This window comes from Bos javanicus, chromosome 2, assembly GCF_032452875.1.
Source record: "Bos javanicus breed banteng chromosome 2, ARS-OSU_banteng_1.0, whole genome shotgun sequence".
Classification (NCBI taxonomy): domain Eukaryota; kingdom Metazoa; phylum Chordata; class Mammalia; order Artiodactyla; family Bovidae; genus Bos; species Bos javanicus.
Window position 1 is genome coordinate 132199983 of NC_083869.1, and position 13327 is coordinate 132213309.

The window sequence follows — 13327 nt, forward strand, 5'->3', positions numbered from 1 at the left end:
TGTCTGACTCTTTGTGACCCCATGAATCGCAGCACGCCAGGCCTCCCTGTCCATCACCAACTCCCAGAGTTCACTCAGACTCACGTCCATCGAGTCAGTGATGCCATCCAGCCATCTCATCCTCTGTCATCCCCTTCTCCTCCTGCCCCCAATCCCTCCCAGCATCAGAGTCTTTTCCAATGAGACAACTGTTCGCATGAGGTGGCCAAAGTACTGGAGTTTCAGCTTTAGCATCATTCCTTCCAAAGAAATCTCAGGGCTGATCTCCTTCAGAATGGACTGGTTGGATCTCCTTGCAGTCCAAGGGACTCTCAAGAGTCTTCTCCAACACCACAGTTCAAAAGCATCAATTCTTCGGCGCTCAGCCTTCTTCACAGTCCAACTCTCACATCCATACATGACCACAGGAAAAACCATAGCCTTGACTAGACAAAGCAGAGACATTACTTTGCCAACAAAGGTCCATCTAGTCAAGACTATGGTTTTTCCTGTGGTCATGTATGGATGTGAGAGTTGGACTGCGAAGAAGGCTGAGCACTGAAGAATTGATGCTTTTGAAGTGTGGTGTTGGAAAAGACTCTTGAGAGTCCCTTGGACTGCAAGGAGATCCAACCAGTCCATTCTGAAGGAGATCAGCCCTGGGATTTCTTTGGAAGGAATGATGCTAAAGCTGAAACTCCAGTACTTTGGCCACCTCATGCGAACAGTTGTCTCATTGGAAAAGACTCTGATGCTGGGAGGGATTGGGGGCAGGAGGAGAAGGGGACGACAGAGGATGAGATGGCTGGATGGCATCACTGACTCGATGGACGTGAGTCTGAGTGAACTCTGGGAGTTGGTGATGGACAGGGAGGCCTGGCATGCTGCGATTCATGGGGTCGCAAAGAGTTGGACACGACTGAGCGACTGAACTGAACTGAAGTATGTATTACTTTTGTAATTAAAGAATATTAAATTAGTTAAAAATAAAAGTTGTACCTCTGGGAACATGTACACCTGCCTGGAAGGAGGAGGGTGTAGGGGAACAAAGACACTTGGGTGTAACAGAGAGAAACTGCCCCTTAGTTTTTAGACTAATGGTTAACTACAGAGTCTTTCTCATCTCTATCAAATATTTACTGGAAAGAGGACTGTACTTCCCCAGTAGAGGGGGCTTCTTGGGGGCAGGGGTTAGAGATGGCCTTCCTGGTTCCTCTGGGCCTGAGGTCCTGGGGATGATACAAGGGTCTGGGAGATGAAAGAGACTGGTCCCTTTTAGGATGGCCTCAGTGGGAACTGGTACCCAGACAAGGCTGCTGAGTCCCGGGAGGTCCTTAACCCCTTTATCGCCACCAGAGACTGGGAGTCCCCTCACTCCTGCTCCACGATCACCACCACACTGAAAAACAGAGACTCCTACAGGTTCCACAGCAACAAATTAGTCTAAGACTCAGCCCTTCACCCATCCACAGGCTGCAGGGAGTGTGTACGTGTGTGTGTGTGTGCATACATATGCATTCGTGTAAGGATACTGGGAATTATCACGTTGTGGAAGAAATCAAGACGGGGATAGGGAACAGTAAACAAAGATGGGTCAGAAGTGAGCAGGAGAGAAGCCAAACTGTCCAGAGCTCTCACCAAGCAGAACTGTGTGTAAAGGATACCATTTCACCCAACGGTCTCACCACGGGGCATATACCCTGAGAAAACCACAACTTAAAAAGACACATGTACCCCAACCTTCACTGCAACACCATTTGCAATAGCTAGGACATGGAAGCAATCTAGATGTCCATTGACAGATGAATGGATAAAGAACTGTGTTACATATACAAAATGGAATATTACTCAGCTGTAAAGAGGAATACATTTGAGTCAGTTCTAATGAGGTGGATGAACCTAGAGCCTATTATACACAGTAAAGTAAGTCAGAAAGAGAAAAACAAATGTTACATATTAACGTGTGTGTATATGGAATCTAGAAAGATGGTACTGATAAACTTATTTGCAGGGTAGCAATGGAAACGCAGATGTAGAGAGCAGACTTGTTGACACAGGCAGGGAAGGAGAGAGAGGGACGAGTGGAGAGAGTAGCCTGGAAACGTACTCACTACCGCATGTCAAATAGAAGCCAGTGGGAATTTGCTGGGTGACTCAGGGAGCTCAAACCAGTGCTCTATGACAGACTAGAGGGGTAGGCTGGGCTGAGAAGTGGGAGAGAGGCTCTCGAGGGAGGGACATACGTTTACCTACGGCTGACTCGTGTTGGTGCGCCGGAGAGACAGACACAACATTGCAAAGCAATTGCCCTTCAGTTACAAACAAATGCATTAAAAAAAGAAACCAAAAAATAAAGGACACCTACTGTGTGCCAGGCGCTGCACTAGCTACTTTATCTCTTATCAGCAGATGCTGCAAGAGTCTTCCACCTATGGTTGGCTCCCAGTAAACATCTGTTGGTGACTCTTAGTCCAGTCGTCTGACAAGCTAGTCTCTCCTTTGCAGACATGAAAAGGTGGGACTCAGAGAGGTTAGGCAACGTCTGTCTGACTCCAGTCAGTGTCTTCTAACCACATCGAATGGTTCCTGGCTAAGCACAGAGAAGCACCTTCAGGGACAAGGTGGCAGTGTTTCCATCGCTGGGGAGTGCAGAGAGCTTATGTATATGTGCAGATAGGGGAGGATGGGGTTATTGGGGGGAATGGGAGGATAAAAGGCTACTTTTATGGAACCACAGACTCACAATGACAATGCTATGCAAAGCCCATTTGTAAGAAAATGGGCTGAGGCATACAGATCATAGCAAACATCCATCTGGGTTACCACGGTGTTTCTCAAACCCGGTGATTTTGCTGCCCTGCCCTGGGGACAGTTGGCAGTGTCTGCAGACATGTTTGGTTGTCCCAACTGGGGATGGTAGTGTTACTGGCAACCAGTGGATAGATGCCAAGGAAGCTGCCCAACATTCTACAGTACATAGGACAGCCCCACAACCAAGAGTTACTGCTTCAATAGTGTGGGGGCTGAGGAACCCTAGTCGAGCTGGACACTGGATAATTGGTCCTGCTGTGCCTCTGACTCTGAGATGATCTCTGCCCCAGATGAATGTACAACCCTTGAGGTTTGCAGAGGGTGCAGAAAGGGATGAAGAGGGGAAAGCAAGGGCTTTGCAGGCAAAAGGTCCTGGGTTGCAATCCCCTGACTGGCTGAGTGACCCTAGGTAAGTCACTTTACCTCTGTGACCCTCACTTTCCACACCTGTACAGAGTAGGGGTGGCTAGCTCCTACATTCCCTCCTTTCCAAGGGGTACTGTAAAATCAAATGAGAGTGCAAATGCGGTGCTGTTTGACAACTGGGAAGTTCTATGAGAAGAGAATATGTGATGTCGTTGACCGATGAGTACCATTATTAGGAAGGTGTCAATTGGAGGTCAGGTAGGTAAAGATTTGGAAACAGGAGGAAGTGACTCATGTTGGTGTAAATTGCAGTCAAGCTCCATCCTTCTGACTGAAGCAGGAGACACAGCTCCTCCCATCTATGGTGAGCCCTAACTCCAAAATTCCCTGCTAGGGTACCTGCAAATCAATCTGCCACCAAGGAGCATCCAGGCTGGTCTGGTTGGTGAGGTCCTGCAGCTTGGTTTTCCGCAGCGGGTATCTCCTGGTAGCCGTTGTGGGGTCACTGGCTATGAGGGTCCTTGGGGTGGGCTTATGGTTGGTGATCTGGTTGGTGCTATATGCCCGCCGTCGCTGGGAGAGGTCTAGACCTGGGCAGGAGTGGTGACAGAGAAGCAAGCCATCAGGGTGGAGAAAGAGAGAGTGGCTTATAGACCCCTTGCCTGCTTGGATGCTTCTTGAGGTTTCTACTGCTTACCTAATGGGTTGGGAAGATCCCCTGGAGAAGGGAAATGCTACCCCTCCTGTATTCTGGCCTAGAGAATTCCATGGACTGTATAGTCAATGGGGTTGCAAAGAGTTGGACATGTCTGAGTGACTTTCATGTTCACTTACCTACTGAAACATAGGCGGGTGTCTCACCTCACCTGGCATCCAAAGCCTTGCCTAACCCAGCTCTAAACTATCTGCCCAGCCACTCTTTCTACTCCTTTTCCAGGCATCTGTGCTCCAAACATACTGGCCGTGTGTGTGTTCTCTAGCCACAACACCTCGACGTCTTAGCTCAGGCAGTCCCTGCTGCCTGGAATCTCCTCTCCCCACTTCTAAGAACTGGTGCCCTCTTTATGTCTTTGCTAATATCCTCTGCCAGATGTCCTTTTCCCTGGGATTCCTACAGTTTGTTAAGCTTTCCTATGGTCCTTGTCACTCTGCTTTCTAACAGAATTAAGGACAATTGTGTCTTTCTCAAAGTCAGAAGGCTTCTGAGGGACAGGTGCCATGTTTGAGCCATCTTTGCTTCCCATTCTGTGCTCAGGACCTAGCCTTAGTAGGTGACCAGTAAATACCCTACGGATGGAAACTAATGCCATAAAGAAGTTTTGGAGGAAGATGGATACAGACTCTTTATCTGTACTCTACCTCTTTCAGGTTCCATGAGCTTAGTCAGCTGAGTTGCTAAAATTCTCCAAGTCTCGGTTTCCTCATTTGTAAAGTGGATGTAATAGTAACCCGCCTCTGCAGCTGCTAACCATTCACTGAGATTGTTAATAAGTACTTAGCACATAGTAGGTACTCAGTAAAAATGTAGCAGTCATGGCTTCCCTGAAGCTGAAGTACAAACAGCAGCCAACTAACCGGGATTGGGGGTGGCGTCTCCGCTGGACGGCTGGGCGTCTTTGGCCTGTCTCGGGTTGAACGGTGCCCCCACGCTCCTGACACAGTCCCCGCTGTCTGGGTTGGGCTCCTCATCCTGTGAGTGGTAGAAGACAGAGCTGCCGGACTCCTGAGAGTGCAGCATGCTGTATCGTCTTCTCTTGTCCTGGAGGGAGGGAGAGAAAAGAGGACTTAGAGTGAAGCTAGGTGTCAAGAAGGACATCCAAAGGGCAGCAAGGGGTGTGAGAGGAGATGGTGGAGGCTCCACCTTTGAAGAACCAGAATAATAGGCAACGGTTTTGCTTGCTCGGGGAATTTAGGCAGACTGCTGTTTAAGGGCGGAGAAGGCAATGGCACCCCACTCCAGTACTCTTGCCTGGAAAATCCCATGGATGGAGGAGCCTGGTAGGCTGCAGTCCACGGGGTCGCTAAGAGTAGGACATCACTGAGTGACTTCCCTTTCACTTTTCACTTTCATGCATTGGAGAAGGCAATGGCAACCCACTCCAGTGTTCTTGCCTGGAGAATCCCAGGGACAGGGGAGCCTGGTGGGCTTTTGTCTATGGGGTTGTACAGAGTCGGACACGACTGAAGCAACTTAGCAGCAGCAGCTGTTTAAGGGACGATGAATGGAAATGGCTTTTCATATCACTTATGCTGTTAATTGGAGATCAGCCCTGGGATTTCTTTGGAAGGAATGATGCTAAAGCTGAAACTCCAGTACTTTGGCCACCTCATGCGAAGAGTTGTCTCATTGGAAAAGACTCTGATGCTGGGAGGGATTGGGGGCAGGAGGAGAAGAGGACGACAGAGGATGAGATGGCTGGATGGCATCACTGACTCGATGGACGTGAGTCTGAGTGAACTCTGGGAGTTGGTGATGGACAGGGAGGCCTGGCGTGCTGCGATTCACGGGGTCACAAAGAGTCAGACACGACTGAGCGACTGATCTGATCTAATCTGATGCTGTTAATATTTATAATTATATTCTTTGTTAAATTAAAAGTGTAATTCTAAATGTATTGCTGTCTCCAAATAGATAAACAAAAACAGCAGCGTGAACTATCTGCTGCCCTCATTCCATTCCCCACGTTATAAACTATAAAAAATATAAAGGTTTTTGTGGCCACCTTGTATTACAAAATCTGGACCATATTACTTACATTTTGTCAGTAGCTTGAATTTCACACTTAAAACATTTTGGAAATCTTTCATATCAACTACTCTTTTAAACATTTGACTGTACGATACTGTACCACCCCTTATTATAAAGCATTTGCTTTGTGGCCATTTATGTTTTTGCCACCATAAAAAATACTACAATAAATTCTTGGCCATAAATCTATTATATCACTTTTGTTTCTATGTATTTGACTCTTAGGAGGTTTTGCTGGGTTGAATAGTTATATATGTCTAATTTTATTAGTTATTTCTAGAAGGCAATGGCACCCCACTCCAATATTCTTGCCTGGAAAATCCCATGGATGGAGGAGCCTGGTAGGCTGCAGTCCATGGGGTCGCTAAGAGTCGGACACGACTGAGCGACTTCACTTTCACTTTTCACTTTCATGCATTGGAGAAGGAAATGGCAACCCACTCCAGTGTTCTTGCCTGGAGAATCCCAGGGACGGGGGAGCCTGGTGGGCTGCCATCTCTGGGGTCGCACAGAGTTGGACATGACTGAAGCGACTTAGCAGCAGATTGCCTTTCAGGAGGGTAAGTCATAATCACACTCTTTACCCAACAACTGTTCTAGTAGGAGGAGAAAGCATTGCTCGTCTCATGCGTTAGGACAAAAGAATGGACTTGATAATCCCTGCTAGTAGTAGTAGTCTGGGGATGACCTACTACCTCCCAGGCCTCCAAGAAGGGTCTAGTCTGTGCAAAGTCTTGACCAGCGTTTGGTTTAGCATGTTTTCTCTGCAGTTGAACACCCTACTCTCCAGAATACACTTAATATTACTGACCATGGTTCTTAAGAGATTCCATATCTATATAACATCTGAAAATTTCAAATGAAATCCTAACTTTTCTTGAAAGATTGGAAATACATTTAACACAAGGTCTACATTCTTCCATGGCAATGCTTTGTTAGACCTGAGTAGGGGCTGACAATTTAGACAGGATGTGTGAATTGATGCTTTTGAGCTGTGGTGTTGGAGAAGACTCTTGAGAGTCTCCTTGGACGGCAAGGAGATCCAACCAGTCCATCCTAAAGGAGATCAGTTCTGAGTGTTCATTGGCAGGACTGATTTTGAAGCTGCGATTTCAATACTTTGTCCACCTGATGTGAAGAGCTCACTCATTTGAAAAGACCCTGATGCTGGGAAAGATTGAAGGCGGGAGGAGAAGGGGACAACAGAGGATGAGATGGTTGGATGGCATCACCGACTCAATGGACATGAGTTTGGGTGAACTCCAGGAGTTGGTGATAGACAGGGAGGCCTGGTGTGCTGTGGTTCTCGGTGTCACAGAGAGTCAGACACGACTGAGCGACTGAACTGAACGGAACTGTGTGATCCAGTTTGCTATATTCCTCACCACCACTCATTTCCTCTCTGTCAGGAATGTCTGCCATCCTTCATGATATTTTCCCCTTCAATTTTTATAACAAGTTCATTTCATTCATTTTATACCTGCCCAGTCCCTCTGGGCATTGAGTTTGTGACTCTGGTTTAAAAAGAAAATAAGATGACAAATCCTTTAAAGGGGAGTTGAGAGACTTACTAAAGAGTAAAGAGGGAAGCTAAGTGAGAAAATAGCTTTTGGGCAATCTTCTACATTTTAGCATTTAGGGTTTCACCTCCTTTGAGAAGCTCCTCGCTTTTATCCCACTTATGCCACCACATACAACAGAATTATCCATGTTAAGAAATAAAACACAAATTCTTCTAAGGATATATGGCTGGATTAGAGTGTTTGGGGGAAGGAAACATAAGTGCTGTTCTGAACTGAATTGTTCATCGAATATACCCATAACCTACTTTGGGTCAATTATGTAAAATGTATGTTCTTGGGCCTTAGCCACTAAGTTTTATTCAGTAGACCTGGGTTGGAGCAAGGGCTCTACATTTTAAACATGTTCCCCAAGTTCTTCAGCTGCAGGGGACCTAGAGAACCGCAGACTGAGATAGTAGCATTTATCCAAGCGGTGTCACCACTTGACTGAATGCCTATGGCCTAACAACTATACCCCACAGCAGTAAACCCAAATCCAATTGGCTCCTGGCTGCCACAAATAAACAGTCTTTCCAGCCAAGGATGGCCTTGTGGGCAGGGTTCTGGACCCCCACCGACTCCTGGAATTTCTAAAATACTTACAGTTCTAGGATTGGAGATGTATAAAGAGGCATCACAGACAATGCCATACCCCACCAGCCGTTCTCCAGGGAAGAGGGAGCTGGTGCTGACAGGTGAGATCAGGACCTCGGTGGTCTCAGGAAAGACCCACTCCACAGTCACATCACTCAGGACTGGGGCCATAGCCTTCTTCAGGGATTTGACCATCTGTTGGGCAAGGTCAGAACACAGGTTGCAGGGGATGTGTGCGTGGGGATATGCACACGTGAGGAGCATGAAGACCATGTGAGCGTGAGCATGAGGAGGAGTAGCAGACAGGAAGTGATGAGAGACCTTGGGGCGGCCTGTTCAGCGGTGAACATGCATCTGAGCATCTCAGACTCCTAGAATGTCAGAGCTGGAGCAGATCTTTGCTGTCACCTCTAAGCTTAGCATTTTATAAATGAGAAAAACCCAAGACTCAAAGTAGGATTATGATGAGTCAGGGGCATACAGCAAGTTGTGTCAAAACATGGCTCGAATAGTGATTTTGAGCAAGTCAATTTGTCTTCCTGGGCCACAGACCTTCCTGGGCCCCTTTCTGTTAAAGGGAGTTGGTAATTCTCCACTCTCAGTGTAGTTGAGAGGACTACTTGGGATACTGCATTTCAAGTATCTGCCACAAGACAGGTGTTCAATAAATGACAGCTAGTTTAGCACTTAGTGGCTTAGCATCCCCTAGAGTGATTTCCTCAAATGTACTACAAAGGTGGAGAAAAAATGATCTGGGGAGTATGGCAGCCGTAGAGATGCACTTTCAATCTTTCCTTTGAGACAGACTGTGCTCTTTTGCTGCAAGGAATGCAGTTAGATGGCAGTCTCCACATGCAATGCCTCATCTTTCAAACCAAGACCGCACAGCTCCCTGGAAGCCCCGAGGCAACAGATGAGCAGTGCCTGGCCTTTCCACCCAACACAGATGACCTAATGGGCAACTCTTGCTCCAGAGATCCCTGGTGGGTTGGTTAAGACCTTGCCAGACCCACACTGACGTCTGAGGCTCTCCCTGCTCAATTCTGTTTCCCTCCTTCCCTTTCACAAGTGCTGCATCTGCACATGGACTCAAGAGTTTTCCTTCCTGTTTCCTCTTCCCTTCCACAGATTTTAATCCCTCAAGAAACCTCTTGCTCTTCAGCTTTCTTGTTTCTTGTCCCTGGAGGATATGGACCAACACAGAGACTCTCTAAGGGCTGGATTACTTGTGCCAATTATACAGGACATGGAGAGAAGACTAATGGCCTTGATTTCTTCTGGGCCCTTTAGATTCTTCTGAACCATCATTTATCATCATCAGGAACACGTCCAGAAAGGACCCCAGACACAACTCATATCCAAGAGGCAGTGATTCCTTTGGCAGCCCCAATCCAACCCACCCAGGATGAATGGAACATATGACCCAGTGGATGGAGACAAGGGCATCTAGTGTCCTGCACTAACTCCAGAAATTGCCCACTCTGTGCCTCCACCTGTGATTCTCCCTGAGGTGCAATGTGGCCTAGTGGAGAGCTCAGATTTGGGGTGAAATCCCAGTTCCACCACTGAGTTGCTGTGTGGCCAGTCTGGGCTTCTGAGGTTCCAGCACCAGAAAAGACTGAGGTCCTTCTGCCTACCTTGGGTTGCAGCCGCTCCCCCTCCTCCAGGAACTCAGCACTGCCCTTGGACACAGTTGCCAACCCTTTCACCAGTCTGTGGCAGACGTTGGGTCCAATTCCAAAGCTATAGCACCTGGGAGAGGAGGAGAAAAGAGACTGGTACTTCCCACCCTCTCTGCTATTTTGTCCCCTGATAGGAAAGGGGCAGATCATGAGCTATCTCAAAGCTGGCCCTGGCTTCAGGCAGAGGGTGAGGGAGAAGGAAGAAGGGCATCCATGGACACTCATTCACACATGGACAGCCCATCACCTCCCACCCCAGTGCAGAGCCAAAGCAGGAAGGGCTTTCTCTGTTGAGGCTAATCTTTGGGACCTGGATGCAAGGTCGTGAGCATCTTATCCTTCCTGAACTGTTGTGAGGAAAAGGCAAACTTTGAAGTCAGCCACACCACCAAAAAAGGTCCATCTAGTCCAGGCTATGGTTTTTCCTGTGGTCATGTATGGATGTGAGAGCTGGACCATAAAGAAAGCTGAGTGCCGAAGAATTGATGCTTTTGAACTGTGGTGTTGGAGAAGACTCTTGAGAGTCCCTTGGACTGCAAGGAGATCCAACCAGTCCATCCTAAAGGAAATCAGTCCTGAATAATCATTGGAAGGACTGATGTTGAAGCTGAAACTCCAGTACTTTGGTCACCTGATGCGAAGAACTGACTCATTTGAAAAGACCCTGATGCTGAGAAAGATTGAAGGCAGGAGGAAAAGGGGATGACAGAGGATTAGATGGTTGGATGGCAATACAGACTCAGTGGACATGAGTTTGAATAAAGTCTGGGAGATGGTGATGGACAGGGTGGCCTGGCCTGCTGCAGTCCATGGGGTCACAAAGAGTTGGACATGACTGAGCAACTGAACTGAACTGGACACCACCCTGGAAGCAAAGCACTGGAGGAATGTGGGTCCTTGCTTTTCCTTCTGGCGTTTTCCACATTACCCCAGGTCTGGCATCCCCAGCCCAGGGCAGCCCAGAAAAGCCGAGCCCTAGACCTTCAGCCTGTGCCCACCTGGTGGAGAAGGCATGGTTTCGCACCAGCTCCAGCACCTTCCCGGTGTTGCTGATGGCCCCGTCTGTGATCAGGAAGAGAAGCCTCGGACAGCCTCGGAGCACTGGCTGCCGGATGACCCACTTGAGCGGGGAGAGGATGTTGGTGCCACCCATGTCAGCTCGCATTTTCTGGATGCTATCGCAGGCCATGGCCAAGTTCTCCTACAGAGGAAGGTGGAGGGCAGGGAGGTGGTCCCCAGGGCTGTCATGTGGCATGGAGACGCCCAGAACCCGGAGGATGAGTGCTTTGTTGCCCTGAATTTTAGTTCAGCCTCACTAGACTTGACTCCTCTTCCCGGTTTCATCTCTGCCTCACGTGCAGGAGGAACAGGTGGTCATTTTCTGGTGTGAAGTGCCTAATAACACCATCTACCAATGCCCCAGATGCCACCACTCACGATGTATTAACTCGCTGTTGCCCTTTCTTTGTTCCTCTTTAAAAATGTAAACATCCCTGGAAAAGGTAGCACATTAGATCCTGATTGCTCAGCACAGAGGAGGTTTCCTTTTCTGATGAGTGAGGCAGGAGGTGTGGTGGAAAGACCAGTAGTCTAGAAATCTTAAGACTCAAGTCCTGGCTTGACTGTGGCACTAAATTCCTAGGATCCTTTGAGGAAACCATTTCCCTCATCTGGGCTTCAGATCTCCACCCTTGTGGACCAGTACTGTGAGACACAGTTGGCCAAGGGTTCTGGCACTGGATGGATGCCACTGGGCACGGACAGATTCCTGCTGGATGTTGCATCCTCCTGATCCTGACTCAGGAAGAAGCTCTTCCAACATGCACACTCGGAGCGATGGAATATATCAAAAGTCCTCAAAGGCATATGTACCCTTTGAACTAGCAAGACTAGAAATTTATTCCAAGGGAATCATTAAGGATGGATGCAAGGCCTTTGCTGCAAAGATGACTAAATCGAAAAAAATGGGGACGACTTAAATGCTCAACTGGAGGGGCTTAGTTAAATAAGTCACAGTCTATCTGTGTAGTGAGATACTAGGCAACTATTGAAATTATGTTGCAGATTAATACTTACTGGCATGGACATACGCTCAGGATAGGCTGTTCTGTTAGAAAAATAGGTTATACAGACAGTATGGGAGGTCTAATCCTATCTTTATTGAAAATGTGTGCAAATGCTTAGAACAAGAGGGGATTTATACTAAGCTGTTAATAGTGGGTTTTTTTCTCTTTTTTCTGACTAATGATGGGTGATTTTCAAATTTTTCTTTTCAACCATCTCTAGATTTAAAAATCATGGGACAATCAATATATATTATTTCTGTATTGAAGAAACCCATAAAGAAGTTATTTTTAATTGAAAAGGGGTTCCTATGTCCCTCTTTTCTCATTTCCTACACCTTTTCTCCCCCTTTCTCTCTCCTTCCCTCCCTTCATTTCTTCCTTCCTTTTCCCCTTCTTCCATCCATCCCTCCATCCCTCTGTTCCTTCTTCCCTGTGTCTAGACCTGTATAGGGACACACCCTCCTCCCCCTTCTTTTTGGCCTTGCTGGACAGCTTGTGGGATCTCAGTTCTCCAACCAGGGATGGGACCTGGGCCACAGCACTGAAAACCCAGAATCCTAACCACTAGGTCACCATGGAATCCCCTAGGATACTCCTGTTCTGAACATCCTGCTGGGGCCAAGGTCTTCTTGTTCCAAATTGTGCCTTGTGGTTTGGAAATCTTCAGAAATCTTAAGATTTCTAGACTAGTGGTCTTTCTGCCACACCTCCTGCCTCACTCATCAGAAAAGGAAACCTCCTCTGTGCTGAGCAATCAGGATCTGATGTGCTACCTTTTCCAGGGATGTTTACATTTTTAAAGAGGAACAAAGAAAGGGCAACAGCAAGTTGGCACGTCGTGAGTGGTGGCTGTGGAGCTGTGTGGAGCACCACGCTCAGCCCCCTTGCTCACCTATTCACTCCTCTGCCCCTTGCCATTCACGCCTTCACTCAACCTTGCGTGAGTCCATCATTCTTATGAGAGGGAGGCTTCAGTGGGTGGGAGGCCTAAGGTACCCTCTTCCCTGTGCTCCCTCGCTGAGCACACCCATACTTTGCCCCACATGTTCCTTATTTTGGGGAGGGGGAGGTCAGCGGATGGCCTGCAAGGGGAGAAACTCCCCTGTGGTTCTCTGCTCCTGGCCTCAGCAGCTAGGTTCTACACGGGGTTAGGGTCCTCTGAGGGCAGGCCTTGAGGTTACCTCCTTTTTCCTTTTCTTCCCTTGCCTCTGCTCCTCACCACCCAACGCCTCTTCGTCCCAACCATGCCCCCTCCTTACCTCACTGTAGGTCTGACTGGAAGGGAAGAGGGTTTTAAATGTGGATCCAAACCCAATGACATTGAAGAGGCAGGTTGGCACGAGGCTCTTAAGAGCCACCAGCATGGCATCCTAATAGGGAAGGAAGGGACTTTTAGGATTCCAGAAGGGGTTCTTCCTTTGGTCATTACACAGCAGTGTTCTCATACCAGCAGAGAGGCAGCCTCCAAGGGAACCTTTCGCCCTCTGCCTGTACCCGATCACGCTTCCTCCCCCAGAG

The 13327-nt window shown here is 48.0% G+C and overlaps 1 protein-coding gene across 5 annotated transcripts in view; it reads right to left on the minus strand.

Moving 5' to 3' along the window:
• The window catches only part of VWA5B1 (von Willebrand factor A domain containing 5B1), a 62252-nt gene that overhangs the window by 20733 nt on the left and 28192 nt on the right, over nucleotides 1-13327 (minus strand). For 2 of the 5 annotated variants that reach the window (XM_061394415.1, XM_061394406.1), the window contains exons 9-14: nucleotides 13069-13179; nucleotides 10742-10944; nucleotides 9699-9813; nucleotides 8071-8256; nucleotides 4732-4915; nucleotides 3556-3746 (exon numbers count right to left, since the gene is read on the minus strand). In XM_061394415.1, the coding sequence (XP_061250399.1) occupies nucleotides 3556-3746; nucleotides 4732-4915; nucleotides 8071-8256; nucleotides 9699-9813; nucleotides 10742-10944; nucleotides 13069-13179 (990 nt within the window). The remainder of the gene's footprint in view (nucleotides 1-3555; nucleotides 3747-4731; nucleotides 4916-8070; nucleotides 8257-9698; nucleotides 9814-10741; nucleotides 10945-13068; nucleotides 13180-13327) is intronic. The other 3 variants (XM_061394421.1, XM_061394440.1, XM_061394430.1) reach the window with 3 other exon arrangements.